This window comes from Anopheles aquasalis, chromosome 3 (assembly GCF_943734665.1).
Source record: "Anopheles aquasalis chromosome 3, idAnoAquaMG_Q_19, whole genome shotgun sequence".
Classification (NCBI taxonomy): domain Eukaryota; kingdom Metazoa; phylum Arthropoda; class Insecta; order Diptera; family Culicidae; genus Anopheles; species Anopheles aquasalis.
Window position 1 is genome coordinate 5,900,001 of NC_064878.1, and position 15,000 is coordinate 5,915,000.

General features: G+C 50.6%; 2 protein-coding genes across 6 annotated transcripts in view; one reads left to right on the forward strand and one right to left on the reverse strand.

Moving 5' to 3' along the window:
* Nucleotides 1-2,417, reverse strand: part of LOC126578732 (homeobox protein prospero-like) — a 6,728-nt gene extending 4,311 nt beyond the window's left edge. The window contains exon 1 of the mRNA XM_050241586.1: nucleotides 2,165-2,417. The gene's annotated coding sequence lies outside the window, so the exon portion shown is untranslated. The remainder of the gene's footprint in view (nucleotides 1-2,164) is intronic.
* Nucleotides 1-15,000, forward strand: part of LOC126578733 (neuroglobin-like) — a 22,864-nt gene that overhangs the window by 7,316 nt on the left and 548 nt on the right. For 2 of the 5 annotated variants that reach the window (XM_050241590.1, XM_050241591.1), the window contains exons 2-4: nucleotides 6,447-7,675; nucleotides 10,182-10,413; nucleotides 10,655-15,000. The exon at nucleotides 10,655-15,000 is cut by the window's right edge and continues 548 nt beyond it. In XM_050241590.1, the coding sequence (XP_050097547.1) occupies nucleotides 7,473-7,675; nucleotides 10,182-10,413; nucleotides 10,655-10,885 (666 nt within the window). In that variant the 5' untranslated portion in view covers nucleotides 6,447-7,472 and the 3' untranslated portion in view covers nucleotides 10,886-15,000. Of the gene's footprint in view, nucleotides 1-4,738; nucleotides 4,950-5,942; nucleotides 6,004-6,446; nucleotides 7,676-10,181; nucleotides 10,414-10,654 lie in introns of those variants that run through there. The other 3 variants (XM_050241587.1, XM_050241589.1, XM_050241588.1) reach the window with 3 other exon arrangements.

Genomic DNA, 15,000 nt, shown 5'->3' on the forward strand with positions numbered 1-15,000 from the left:
CACTACAGTTGCGTAGAGAACTTCACCTTCAAAGGGGGCATACAGACGTGGTGGAAACACTGTAGCAGCAGCAGCAGCAGCAGCTGAGGCCTAGCTCTGGCTCACTTCCAGCGCCATGCTGCCGTCCTGCTTACGCCTTTTAAACAATTGATTTAAATTTCACATTCCAGTGAGTTTGATGTAAGGGAAAAAGTTATTAAACAGAAGGCACAGCAGCAGACCAGAAGCGTTCCGGTGGTGTAGGAGAAGGATGAGTCCACCGGTGGCGTTGGTGGGGTAGCCAAGGCATGCGAAACGGCGGTTCCCAGCATTGTGTGGGTTCCCTTCTCCCGGGGATAATTACGTATCGCCTGGCCTGGCAGCGCGATGAGATTGCGCCGGAGCTTCCTACTTCTACTCGCGTCTACTGCTCCCGGAGTCCCAGCGCAACAGCCAGCGAGTGTCCGGACATTTTCCGGCCATCACCGACCTGGCGGCTGGTAGGTGGTTGTGTAGTGCGAGACGTGAGTTGCAGCTGTATAGAGTGGTATAGTTTTGTGGTTTGCTTTTTTGGATGTTTCGTGTCTCAATGGTTTGACCACAATTCGCCACACCAGCGTGTTCGGTCTCTTCGGTGCGGGAAACATCAGACATCTTGGAGTCACACATTCCTCGATGTCCGTGGGGGTGAACAGTCCAACAGTCCCCACCTGGTATCGGACACCTGGTTGCGAGCAAGAAGAAAGAACAAGAGAACATACGGAAGCGATGTGTGTGATCGTTGAACTGATCGTTATGAGCCGTGGAGGAGAACTTGGCACACGCGTCGGATCGCCTACCGCACCGCGCATATCGTCACGCTTGGCTCGCGTATCCCTCACTCCTCTCCCCCCTCGCGTCATGTGTTTCTGAGGTTCGACTCCGTTCCGGTACCTTGCTACCGCTTGCTTCTGCTTGGGGTTGAAGAAGGAAAACCCGGACGGAAAGCACTCTATTGCTATCGAATCATTCCGAATTCACCATCCAACAGAGACCATCTGCAATCGATCGTTCGTATTCCTATTCGCCATATGTTATTGACCGTTGGTATCCATACAGACACATGCACTCATACACTGGAAAAGCACTAGCACCTCTGGAAGATCTGGATTCAGCCGTGGTTCACTTTAACCATGGAATTGATAATACACAAGATGATGGCTGGCAGGCGGGCTGGCTTCTCCACAGCACAGCACAAGAAACACTGAGCGAAAGAGGGCTCGCCGATTCTCCCGGGCTTCACCTTCCGGCGGGACGTTCCGAGCACATGGAATTAATGTAAGCAAGTGACGATCGCGCCAAGAATCAACAAGGTGTCGCAGGCCATACGCAGCAGCAGCAGCAACAGGTTTCGTATTGTCGCGTTCTCTAGGGTCTCGGTTTGGGGTCCGTCTATAGTGCGTTTAATAATTCTCTTCACACACTATACACCGAACCGTCGTCCCATCCTGCTGCCGATCTTTCATCATGGTGCCATGGAGAAGGTGGCAGAGAGAAGCCGGAGGATAAAGGAAAGGCATAAAAGAGACGAACCTTCCGAAGGGGGCCAGCAGAGACGGAAGAGGGGCCAGGTGTAACCGCATCAGCCCAAGCGCGCATCGGCAAACGGAACGATCGGTCGGTCGGTCGGTCCCCCATGCGTACGAACACCCGTTGGTGTTGGTGAACTCGTTGAACCCACGGATTTCAGGTGCCGGTGTGTGTGAGGTGGTGTGTGGGAAAGGGTTGATCTTCTGTTCTTGATCGCCTTTTTATTTTTTTTTTGCTCTTCGCTCGCTTGTTTATGCTGCACAACATTGGCATGAATGAAGAAACGGTGGTGGTAAGCACCGCGATCCGGTATGGATCCGGCGGAGCCTGGGATGCCTTACGATGGAAGGAGAGCGACAAGCGATGCTTTATGCTCGCTAAAGGGCGAGTGGAGGGAGCACGCCTTTTGCACTAACAACGAATAGTGTAACAGGTGTAGAGCAGTTCCGTTTCGTTTCCCCTTTCATTCGTTTGAACTCGCGGGTACTGTTACGATCCGCAGATCACTACTACGTCATCGGCTTCGGTTTCACATGCTGGTGTGATCCTCCTCCCCGCAGCCCAAACAAGGGATCCCTCTCTACATAATAAAACCTAGTTAAACACATGCACTCACTCACAAAGATGCTGGAATGTGGGTCTCCTCCCCCCGCACGATCTGGCGATCGATCTCTAGAACACGATCACAACAGGCGTCACTTTCAGCCTCTGCTAACTGCACTAACCTCCCACTAGACTTTAATATACACTAGACACACTAGCACGGGAACTACTGGCTAAACCCTATAGACAACGATCGCGATCACCATGATGGCTTCTCGAATGGCGGCGGCGGCGGCGACGACAACGGTACGGCGATCGTACCCTGAACACGGTCGAACCTTCTCTGTATCTTCGGTATCTTGGTCTTCGGCGGTAGAGGCCTCTCGTGTGGATAATTGCGTGGATCGTTCGCTCTCTCTCCAAGTCGACTCTCGGTCGAATCTTCGGGAGCCGGTTTTCCCGCATCATCCAAGTGCCCCGCGCTCAAGCATAACCTCACAGAAAAAGAAGAAAAAAAATGAACGCTAGTCGGTTCCATGCCATCACGACGCTGATCGTCGCGATCAAGAGAGCGAGAGCGAGAGAGAGAGGCGGCGGCGACTGCGAACCAGTTGCTTCGTACGCAAGGATCCTGTTTTTGTCCGAAGATCATATGCGAGTACGGCATGATGAATAAGGCGTGTTGTGGGGTGGTTGCTGGTGCCGTTAGCTCCCCCACCCCCAAAGCCGCCACCGATTACCGTTCGTCCGCTCAGCATGCACGCACACAAACGGCTCTCTTCTGCTCCTCCTCTCGTTCTCCTCTGTGCATATTTCGACCTAATTATGCTTCAATCCACAAAAAAAAAGCTGGCGGTGGCAAGGTGGGCTACAGAGGAAGTGATAAAAGGATGGTGCAGAGAAGGGGGGAGATTTACGCTTTATCTACTTTATCGGAAAACACCACATGTGATGCAGCACATGCCGGAGAAGGGTGACGGCGCTGAGAGGTGGCTCCGATGCTCTACGCGACCGGAGCGATTTGGGCGCCACAACCACGAAAAAAAAAAAACCGGGCCACAATGGCGAGATCCCATTTGGTGCGGCTGTTTCCAGCTTTACGTAATTCGCTTTGATTGTTTCTCGCTTTGCGCGCTCGTCCCGCGTTTGATCTACTCTCTTTCCCCAGCATCTCTAATTGGGGAGGCCACCTTCCTCCCATTCTCCCTCTTCACCATCCACAAACGACGTGGTTGTGGATTGTGTTACCAATTGTGTTTAGCATCCCTCCCATCCCACACCGCACCCTGGCGCCTCCTTTACGAGGCCGCTCGCATGCCGTTAAGCTTGTTAAGACCCTCCTGGAGAGGGCTGTTCCACATTACTAGCACCCTTAACTGCGCGGAGTAGCTGGATGGCCCGGCTCGCTAAAGGCGGCACACAATAAGAAAGATTTATCGCATTCCTCTTCTTTGCTCCAGTCATTCAGCAGGACCACAGAAGGATCCGCCAGGGATCCTTCGTTCAATCCTTGCGCTTCGCTCTCGCTCTTGAATGGGAGTAAAACCTCTCTGCCTTCCTGCGCCCCCCCCCCCCCCCCTCCTAACCTCTGGCCTGGTCTGCCCTGGCCTGGCCTGGCCTGGCATGTTGTGATTTCAAGGATTTCCCAAACGATAGCTCAACTCAGCCTCATGCTGGCTTTTGTTTGCAGCTTCTCAAGTGAAGTAATCCTCCAGGGCGTGCTCTCTTCTCTCTCTCTCTCTCTCTCTCTCTCTCTCTCTGGCTCTTTCGCTGCTTTTCAGTTTTCTTTGCCACTTCATCCAGGATCCTTTCGAGACTTTTTGGGAAAACCAACAAGACAACAACATACAGCTGCAAGGCGTCCCTCCCCGTAGCGATGGAGTGTGTCCAAGAGAAGCTTTAAAAATCAATAGTCCGACACTCCGAAACCGAGCGAACCACGACGACGGCGACTGCGACCACGATGATGCGAGAGCATCTTGGCCTCAGGTGTGCGCTGGATGGCGTGTATAGGAACATATGCCCCCCCACCGCTCCAGCTCTCCATCTCTTCCACCACAAGCCTTTCCTTTTGGGGGGGGGAGGGAGTTGATTGCGGACTCTCCCGAGGCATCGCTCTCGCCAGCCAATGTTGGCTCGTTGGTGGCCGCCGCACACTTGGATGCGAGTTTTCATTCGGAAAATTCCTATCCCGTCAGAGAGACTACTAGAGCAAGAGAGAGGAGGACAGGGAAAAAATCAACGAGAGTGAAAGAGAAAGACAGGGAGCTGACCGTATGTGTTTGTTTGTGTGCGAACATGCGCCTTCGGTGCTTGTGACCTAGGATTTTCCGAAAACACCAATGAATACAACATCGAGCCGGGCACGCCAGCCTGCTACCTCCCCCCTCTCCTTCGGGTGTCTCTCTCTCTGTTCTCGTAGCACAAACACATGCATCGCTACGGGCGCAAGCACACTTCCACCTTCCTTCTTTCCTCAATCCGGGGGGTGGGTGAGATTGCGTGTGGGCGGCCGATGGTGCGCAAGTGAGAGACCGATATCCTAGCCGTGCGGCCGCCGAAGGCGCCACCAGCCAGCAAACCAGCAGCCAGCAGTAAGCGAGCAAGCACGCAGCCCGCATTTCGACTTCGGTGCTGTGAGGTACGGACGACGGACACGGTTCTCTGTTGCTCTCCAGCTTCTGCTATATACTACCGCTACTGCTGCTGCTGCTACTGCTGCTACTACTGTTGTTGTTGCTGTTGTGTCGCCGTTTGCCGCGAGTAGTGTACCCTACCTTTTTCTGGCCAGGAGTACCTGGCAGGAGCACTAACACCTTGTCCTTGTGCTGTGTCCTACTGCGTGCCACTTTTACACGGTAGTTTGCCGTTTGTTTTTGGAACCAGAACCTGCTAAGCCCCTCCTTTCACCACCTCCTGTCGCCTCCCTGTTATAAGTGCAAAACTATTTGGCACAAAAAAAAAACAGTCGGACCTGTATCGGACACGGTCGTGTGTTGTGCTAGTGTGTGGGGTGCCGTAACAGGGGTTACGTGAAAGCGAAAGTCCAAACTCCGGGAGTCCTTGCTTCTTTTTTTTTTTGATGGAAAGAAGCTGTAGGAAAAACTACCGGGCTTTGAACTCGGACCTCACAGGACAGGAGTCGCAGGTCGGTGTGCACGAGTGTTTGTGGACCCCCCCGGGGTGGGTGCTCGTCAAAAAGTGAGCCTATGGTGTGGTTTCAATCTGCAAAAAGTTTCAATTTCCCAATCCCTTTGGATGTTGAGTGCAGGTCGGCTGGCAGGAAAAGTGTGTGAGAGAGATAGAGAGAGAAGCAGATAGAGCACAATAGCCGACAGCAACGCTTCGATCCTGCAAAACAGGATTTCGTTCCGATCCTTCCAGCGCGAGCCCTTGTCGACCCAGCAGCAGTCGAGTGTCCTAGATAAAATAAGCTACCTTTTTGGAATGTGCGAAGGGAAGGAGGAAGAATGGGTTCCGTGATAGCCTTTGTGCATGGTGCTGAGGCCATTGGAGGGCAATTTTTTTTTTATTGTTGTTGCATGTGCGTCCCGAAGGTGGACTCAAAGGGAGGCAATCAGATAAAGGTGGGCTAAGTGTATTACATCAAAACTCGAGCACATCGTCGTGTTGTCGTCGCCGTCGTCGTGGTTATCATCGTGGTAGCTCGAGTGGGCAACACCACCGCGCTTGGTTACGGACGTGACGTGAAGTGTGTGCTAGTGTGCTGTATGTGTGCGCGTTAGTAGAGTGGCTCTACTCCAGGAGTGCGCGCTCGGTATCCCTGGCGACACCACCCCAGGCCCAAGCCTGCCACCGCTTTATCTGGGTTCTTTCTTCTCTCCTTCCAGGTTACGCCATATCGCGTAGTAGGCTGCACCTAATTTGTGACATCCCCAGTAACCGTGTTAGGTTAGTTTTGTTCGTTCGTTCGTTCGTTCGTTCGTTGTGGCACCGAGACAGGTGGAAAAGTCCAATCATCGATTTGGTGGAATTACTTGGAAAACCACCGCCCCCGCTGGCTTCCGGTCTCGTGGTTCCGGTGTTCCGGTCCCACAGCGAGGTGGGAGTTGGGAGAAGCCTTGATCAAAGTGACGTGCTAGGCGGTGGGAGCGCGTGGTGTGGCGTTCATTCTTGACGCCCCGTGTACTGTGATTGTGCTGCGAACGAACGTGCGTACCCTGTGCGCCTGTGTATGTCTTTGTGGTGGAGCGAAAGAAAGAGAAGGAAGCCCACCACCCACAGCAGGATACGTGTCCCCGCATTCTGTTTCCGCCAGACCGCCCAGGCACGCTGGTAGCGACCGACGAACGGCCGTAAATACCGAGCTTGGCTCTTCTGATTTTTTTTTGCAGATCCAGCACATTTTCCCCGGCATCGAGAGCGATGGCACAGCGGGCTACTACTACCCCGGTGTGTCCTTGCTCGCGTGAGTGTGTGTCTGCTGCTGTGTAGTGTGATGAGCTCTGTGCACGAGCCTTACCGGATGCTGCTGGGCTAGCGTGTATGCGCTGCTGCTGCTGCTGTGATGTGATTGAGTGTTTCAGGATCCGAGATCCGGGAGTGCAAGCTGCAGTAAAGCCAGAAATTGGTGCATCGCTTTTGCAAACGGGGCAAAGGAAAAATTGTGGAAAACAGTGGAAAACGTGCAGCTAGCACGGCTGTGTCGGCAACAGCCTGCCCTGGTTCTGATCTCGTGGCCCAGCTCATAAGGCCAAAGGCTTGCAGTGGTTCACTTCAGTGTGTGAGAAAGGATCGGTTGGAAAGCGGAAGGAGGAAAAAAAAGAATCGTGGATTAACAAGGATTCGCGGAGTGTTCCCCGCTTTGGTGTTCCGTGTTTCGTGCTCCGGTATCCTGCTGCCCGCTTTATATTGCACCTTCATTCGCTTTTTATGCAACCGATTGTTCAGTGGCAGTGGCACGACCTGGTGCAAAATGGTTCCGGAAAAATAGCATCCAGCAGACCGAACGGGGAGAGGCAAATCACGGGCATACACGGAGTCAGTCAGGCATTCAGTCAGGCCCCCGGGGAAACGGACACGAAGGACGGTCCAGCGAAAGCCATCATGTCAGGCCATGACTTGCTGTGCTTATGCTGAGTAGGATAGTTGGTTGCCCAGGCAGCCCGTAGGCTACTACTGCTGCTGCTGCCCGTGTGTGTTTGTGTTGGTTGGGAAAGCCGGAAAGCAAGTCCTGGATAGTTCGTGCCGTGTTTGATCCTTTGGACAGCCTGGAAGCAGCCGAAAACCCGGATAAACACGGAAGGAAGGAAATAAAAAAAAAGTCACCGTAAAGCGGAGACAGCGAACGAGCGAGCAAAGTGCGCCGGAAGTGAACGGTGGGGTGAAGTAGAAAAAGTAGAAACAAAAACGGCGGAAACATGGGTTGTGAATTAACGAAGCTGGCGAGCGGTAGCAATGGTAGCAATTCGAAGAGCAACAACGTGCCCAGCCTGGACGCATGTGGGCCACCACCAACCGATGCCCGGTTACCACTCACGGCCAAGCAGAAGTACACGATGGTCGCGTCCTGGAAGGGCATCAGCCGAGCGATGGAGACGACCGGCATCACCATGTTTATCAAGTGAGTTCCAATAAGTCCTGCAAATAGAATGTTCCTAGGCTCTGGTCCACGTGTATGATGCATACACGCTCGCTGGGACACTCTTCCCGGGCAAGCAAACAAGAAGTGGAGGGGGAGGGCCGGGGGACTGGTAATCCAGCATGGATCACCCAGCAGTCCCCTGTTTGTTGTCCCCCTAGTTCCCCATTACATAGTCATTTCCAGTTTGCCATATTCTGGCTGAGCAAATAGCCGGATGGCTGTAGCGGACACACATGGGAGGTCCTTGGTCGCGAGAGTCAAAGTCCAGCCCCTCTCTCTTCCGCCTACTGCTTCGGGGCAAATGTTTTATTTCATCGGGGTTTTATGTTTCCGCTTCACCGGATCTGACTCCCTGTGTCATACTGCTAATGAAAGCAGGAGGTGTACTTGGTGGTAGTAGTGGATGGTGGACTACCAACGCTAGTAGTAGTAGCTACACAAATAGAGGTTAGGCAAAAACATGCACACTCGAACCGGGCGGGAAAGCGAGGGGATCCATGACGTACGCTTGATCGGTTACTTGACTCCAGCACCGCCTCACCGTGTGGGCTGTTGTCCCATAAATCAAGCAATAGAGTCCAAGCCCAGGGACACGGTTCGTCCATTCGATGGTGGTTTGAAAAATTAGCATCTAATCAATAAACCGGAGCTGACAAGCAGCAGGAACCTAGCAGTATCCGACCTCAGCGACCACGTTTGCACATCGGAACACGGTAGTCGTCCACGGTTTGGCTACCGGGCGCATCTTTTATCGTCCCGGGGAGGGCCGATCCTCCGCCTTCCCTCCCCCAACAGCCCATACGATGGATCGGCCCGGGTGCCATAAACAAAATTGATTTACTATAATTTTTGGCCCACCCGGCCCGGGAGGAGTCACGGGCGATGGAGATGGCATTACCCTTAGGAGTACCGTGGTCTGGGTGCTTGGTTTGTTGCCGAATGATGTGTGTCCCTGGTGCCCGTAGGGGCACGCGAGGGCAGTTTGTTGAAAGAACGGTTCGATGTTGTTAACCGTTCGTTGTCTGGTGACGCGATGCGATCCGATGGGTTGGGTTGGGTTGGATTGGGAGTGGGTTCTATTTATACAGCACCCTTGTCCTAACCGGTATGCTCAGAGCCTGCTTCATGCTGCAACAGCACACAAACCGCCCGATGTGCGTACCGGAACCTCCAGTTTATGCTGCCTGGCTCCCACCAGTTTGCTTCATTTCCCGGGGGACTTCTTTCAGCGGGACCGGCAGCAAATTGTATTTATGGTCGGTTGTGTCAGCGGATGGCGCGCGCGCGCGCGCTATCTGCGCTATGCGTCAGCTCGCTTCGGGCAGACGGGGATTTCCCTTGCGCCCAGGAAAGGAAGGTTGGTGACGATGTTTTTTGGGGCGACAAATTTTAACGCCGCCATTCCGGCGCCACTGCCCTAGACACTTAATTATTTCCCACAGGTGCACCATCATCGGGGTGGATAGGATTGAATTTTGGTTTTTTATTTTTCTGAGGGGTCTGCATGGGACAATAATTGGAAATTGTCTAACATTTTTTATATGAGTGTTTGCTAGTGTAATTAGTGCGATTGTTAAAATGTTGTAGCATGGGTCATTGAAGTGCACATAAAAAGTAAAGAGCAATAAATTGCTTTTAAACTCCTTGAAGTATGATTATGTACATTTGTACGTAGCATAAGGTATACAGCATGCACACATTTTTTGGCTGATTTTCCATGGAAAGTCTATGCCTAAAAATCACTTAATCAATCACAATCACTTCAGTTTTTATTGTACTTTATTTTGCTTTTTATTTTTTCTAAAAAGTCCAGCTAGAAAAAAAAGTTATGTAAGAAGAACACACAAAAACAGTTAATCCATCACTATGTACTTGATTGTATGGTATTTTACAGTTTACAACTAAACAATAATGAAATATTTTTTTTCTCTTCATTTCAACAATGCATTTGTCTTCTTTAATTTCAAATACATGTTTTGAGGCCCATTTGATGGCATTATCGTAACAAATAATGGAATTATGCACCTCAGAAGCACCTATCAAATAACATTACTCGATTGTTTCTAACATACCTGTTTTGTAGTGGGTCTTTTAGGAAAAAAATCAAAAGATTTGAAACAAATATAGCTTAGGATGAGTAGTAATGTGGGAATCCTTGTAGAATATCTACAGACGCACTGTGACGCAACTTCCCGCTCCAAACAAAAGCTCGTCTATTTATAGGTTCCAAATTATGTTACCAAATTGTCCCTTTTTTAAAGGACCTGCGCCTAATGCAGATCGACAAGTTCAACACTGCAGTCATAGTTGACAAACTGTTCCCAACAGGCCCGGGGTGTCCGTTTGCATTTAGCACGTTCAAGTCGGAAAAGTTCATAAAATATTCACTCAACAACCTGTGTCCTTTCCTCCGTCTCGTTTCAAATATGGCCACACCGCACACACGCGCGCGCTCGCGCTCCACGTCATCGTTACGGCACGGCAGACTGTTCGAGGAGCATGCGGACCTGTTGAACATGTTCTCCAAATTCCGGGAGTTGAAGACGAAGGAGGAACAGGCGACCTCGGAGGAGCTGCAGGAGCACGCGAACAAGGTGATGAACACGCTGGACGAGGGCATCCGCGGCCTGGACGATCTAGACACGTTCTTCGAGTTCATCCATCAGGTCGGCGCCTCGCACCGGCGCATCCCCGGCTTCAAGCAGGAATACTTTTGGGTAATTATATTACAACTTGGCTCACAAAGAAAGAAAGAAAAAAAAGGGGGAAGGGGGGTGTTCTCTGGTCACCTAATAACTCCTTCGATCGAGTCGACTAATTGAATCACTCGACAACCCCTCGCCCCCTCTACCCTTCCCCCGTTTTTGCCTTAATTTCCGGCGCTAATTCGGTTACTAATTTTCCGTACTCTTCCGACGTCCATTTTCTTTGTTTTTCTGGCCCCGGTTCTGGGAGCAGCGCATCGAGGAACCGTTCCTGACGGCCGTCTCGACCACGCTCGGTGATCGCTACACGCAGAATGTGGAAGGAATTTACAAGCTCACTATCAAGTTCATCATCGAGACGCTGGTAGCGGGCTACGAAGCAAGTGCCAACAATAACGTCGACAGTGGTGGCGGTGGTGGTGGTGGTGGTGGTGGTGGTGCAAGTGGAAGTGGCACAGGCGGTGCCACTAGCCGGGCATCCTGAGCGCCCCAGAAATAATGGCCATCGATCGAAACCACTCCAGAACCACCCTTCCCCCGGCTTCGGTTCACATTAGGGTCGAGCCTACTAGCTAGTAGTATCCGGTGGACGCGTCCGCATGTGGAGAGTGTGAGGTTTTTTTGTTGTGATGACACGAAAATGGATTTCCCAGCGGAGCGGAGGACAGGGCCTCTCACAGGGGTCTCGGATTGGTTGCTGATTGGCGCTAGGTCCATTAATAGGGATAGGGAAGCGGGTGGGAAGCGAGGCGAATGCATATACATTAGTCCGGAACTCGTCGTTGTCATCATCGTCGTTAGGCGCAGTGAGCAGTTAGTAGCCCAGTGCATGCATGTGTCCGTAGGAACGCCCGTACAGTACAGTGTAAGGGGTACCACGCCGCGTGGAAGGTGGAACGAGGGCCTTCCTCCGCCAGTGAAGGCCCCCTACCTCCCCCGCCCCCATCAGCAGGTTCAGTAGCCGTTAGTATCAGCTACAATGGAAGGAAGATATCATTTTATAGCGAAAAAGTGCATTGACATGCTGTCGAAAGAGAGAGAGAGGACGACGAGAGCGGTATGTATTGACCGTAACCGGTCAACACAGTCAACCGTTTGGAACACACAGCCCCCGAGCAGAATTGAAAGCGAATCGTTGACCATCAGCCTTAAAAATCAACACAAAATTCACATGGATAATATTATTGTATTATTACTATTGATAATAATTATTGATGAAACCCTGTTTCCGGGGGAGCCGATTCCGATGCGATGAGGAAGGAAAGAGGGGGAGGGCACGTAGACTGTGGTACCTCATCCTCCTTGCGTGCGTGCGTACGTGCGTCGTTAGTACGTATCATTGTTGTTGAATGCGAAAAGGATAAACCTTTCGCACGAGAGAAAAAAAGTATGAAAAAGTCAAACAAGAAACACAAACCCAAGAGAACAAAATGAAAAGAAAAGAAAAACCAAAGCGATTAGCACAGTAATGGTGGTGGGAAAGGTAAAAGAAACCCAGAACCGAAAAGAAGAGGGAAATCGAACGGAAATGGGCACGAGTTGGAGTAAAAGTTGGTAATCGATCGAGAAGCATACGAGTTGGTTGGGGATCGATCCGAACATCGATCGAACGTTTGATGTCGTTGTTTGTGTGCCGGTCATACTGCGATTAGTAGCAGCACCGCGGATCAGACCGATACTGATCAGATGGCGCCATTGTGTATGCTTTGTAGTTCACTTCCATCCCGTAATTTGTGAGTGTTTGTGCGTGTGTGTACGTGTGTGCCTGAAGGGAAGGAGCATGATGTGAGGCCCACAAACCTGCGCCGTGCGAACGGCACCCGTTCCCGGCATTTCATTTGAAGCCTTATTTTTTGAAACACAAACAGTGAAGGTAAGAGAGCATATTTACCAAAAAAAAAAAACACAAAGCCATTTAAGAGACAACACACGAGAGTTGCCGTTTTAGTAGCATTTCGGAGCGATCGTCGATCGGGAGGGTGCAGGATTGCGATCATCTTCAGACGCCTCGCCCTTTGATCGATCCACGTCCTTATACTTTCTTTCCCAATCGATATGCTTGTGAGTGAAGGGGAAAGGGAGAGAAAGAGTTAGAGAGAGAGAGAGAGAGAGAGAGAGAGAGAGAGAGAGAGAGAGAGAGAGAGAGAGAGAGAGAGAGAGCTTCGTACAAAATTAGTAAAATTAAATTAAATGCAAATATCATTTGCGCTCGTGATAGATTTGTATCAGATTTCATTTTGCGAATTGTTAGCTTTCCATTAAGAAAAAAAGGGATGCTGGTGGCCCGGTTTCAGGTGGCATTAACTAAAACTTTACTAGAAATTCGAGCAAGCACGGCGGCACGGCATGATGTTAATTCCAAAACATAAATGATACGCGTGATTGAGGCGGGCTCCTCCGGGCCTTTCGATCGCCGATGCGTTCTAGGCGATCTTCTACGCATTCCCGCATCTTCCGGCACATCTTTTTCTATTCGCGTGTAGCAAATCTTTGTAGCAAATAACAGAACAACAAAATGGGCAACCGCAACCAAGCAACCAAGCAACCAACAAACTAATCCTCCATTGACGGCCACGTTCTAGGGCAGCGAGTAGCGATAGTAGATTAGCGAATTGTACCAAGTAGCGGCTTCTGCGAAATTAGCGAACAAGTAATATCACACCGAAACACACACCGAAACACAAGCAGCATTTTCTTCTAAAAAATGAAAAACAACTTTTCCAATCACCAATTGGCAAAAGGGCAGCTCTCACCTATCAGCGATCACTAGAGCGAACCTAGCGAAAAACTCTGTAGGATAAATCGATCATACGCGTATCCCCACGTAGCAAGAGGTAGCCGTGCAAAGGACAAACTATAGACGGGTCGAAAGGATCTATCAATGTGACTGGTCGCAGGGCCGAGGCGAGTTCCATCGAACGGTAGGGTTATTCGTTACCCGGTAGTATATGCGATAAAACTTAGACAAACCTAGGCGCCGACGACAAACGCATGGAAAAAGGGAGAGGGGGGGACAAGAGGTTGTTTAAGCGGGAAGCGGTGGGGGTCGGGAATGTTAAAGACCGGTGGCCCGTGTCTTGTCTCCGTGTGTTCCTTAGTTTAGTAGCGTAGCGCAACAAGTACGCAGGAGAAGGATCCGCAATCCCCCCGGTGGATCCGTGAGTGTAGCAAAATGGCGTAACAAATCAAAAAAACAAATAACTTATACATAGAGCAGAAAGAGTAGCCGACAAAAAAAAACCCCGGGAGGTAAAGCAAGCATATTGTAGTAGTGAGAATCCTTTTTGCAGACCGGTGCTGTACGAGATATGGGTGGCAAGCATTTTTATACAATATACGCGGTGGCGGCGATGAAGCCGGAGCGAACCACAGCCACCATCTCCACAGCTCAGCCGAACATCCCTCGAGTGCGCCGTGTGACCAACCGAGCACGTGATCGCGATACCCGCTCGGCACCGTAAACGGCAGCATCAGGAGCAGCAACAAGTTTAAATTGTGGCATGATGTTGTACAATAAGCGCTGACCCACAGAACACACATTACACACATTACACACCGGAATGGGTGAAACCGTGCGGGGCACCATAAGTTAGGTGGGGGGCATTGCAAATGGGAGTGGGATAGGGAAAAAGGGAAGAAGAAGGAAAACCTCTTTTCTCCAATTTTATAGCGACGAGCTTTGAAAGGAATAACACAAATTGGCAATAAAAGAAGAAAGGAGGGGAAAAGAAAAAAGAAATCATTTCACCATCTAGTCCTCTGGGTGTCTGGTCGGTAAAGGTTTCCCCAGCCAGCGCCCAGTCGTTAAGGATCATCTGCTGGTTACCAGGGAAACCCAGGGAGCCCAGAACAACTTAGGAAACCCCTGCGAGGCACAGGCGCCAGGGGGAAAGCAAGAAACACAGGGCGTATTATCCTTTGAAGAGAAGAGTGACTCCCTAATTCCTATCAACTTTGTTTGGTTTTTTCGCAAAAACAATCACCAACAATCAGTAACGGCAAACAATAAGCAGCAGTTAGCGTGTAGTGTGCGTTCGTGTATGTGTGTATGTGGCCTACAATCGTCTGTGCCATAGCACAATCCCACGGAAGACACGGTATCTTGCTGGTCATAGATTTATTCCGTTCGAAGCACAGAGACAGCAAAGCAACAAACAACAACAAAAAAAAAACCCCGACAGGAAACGCGACCCACGGCAAGCACGTGGGGAACGACGCAAATATGATGCAAAAGGCTGAACCTCACTATCCTTGCTGGGCGTTGCGAAGCGGGAAAGTGATCGTCTTTAAACAAAGAACCTCAATTTCTACTGTTTTTATTGTTTTACTAACTAACCACTAATGCGAGCGCTACAAGCGGAACTACAACCAAAAAAAAAACCAAACGACAAGCCCCCCGAAAGATACAAAACCGACACCGAAAGCACAAAACTGCGGTACACAATTTAATATAAGGATAATAGACTTTGTTTTGGGTTTGTCGGTGGCGCCATCACACTTACGCTGCATTCAACTCTTTTGGTCTAGTATATATCATACACGGTACCACGCTCTCGTCACGCAGGATCATATGATGAAAGGTCAATTAGATGGTAACAA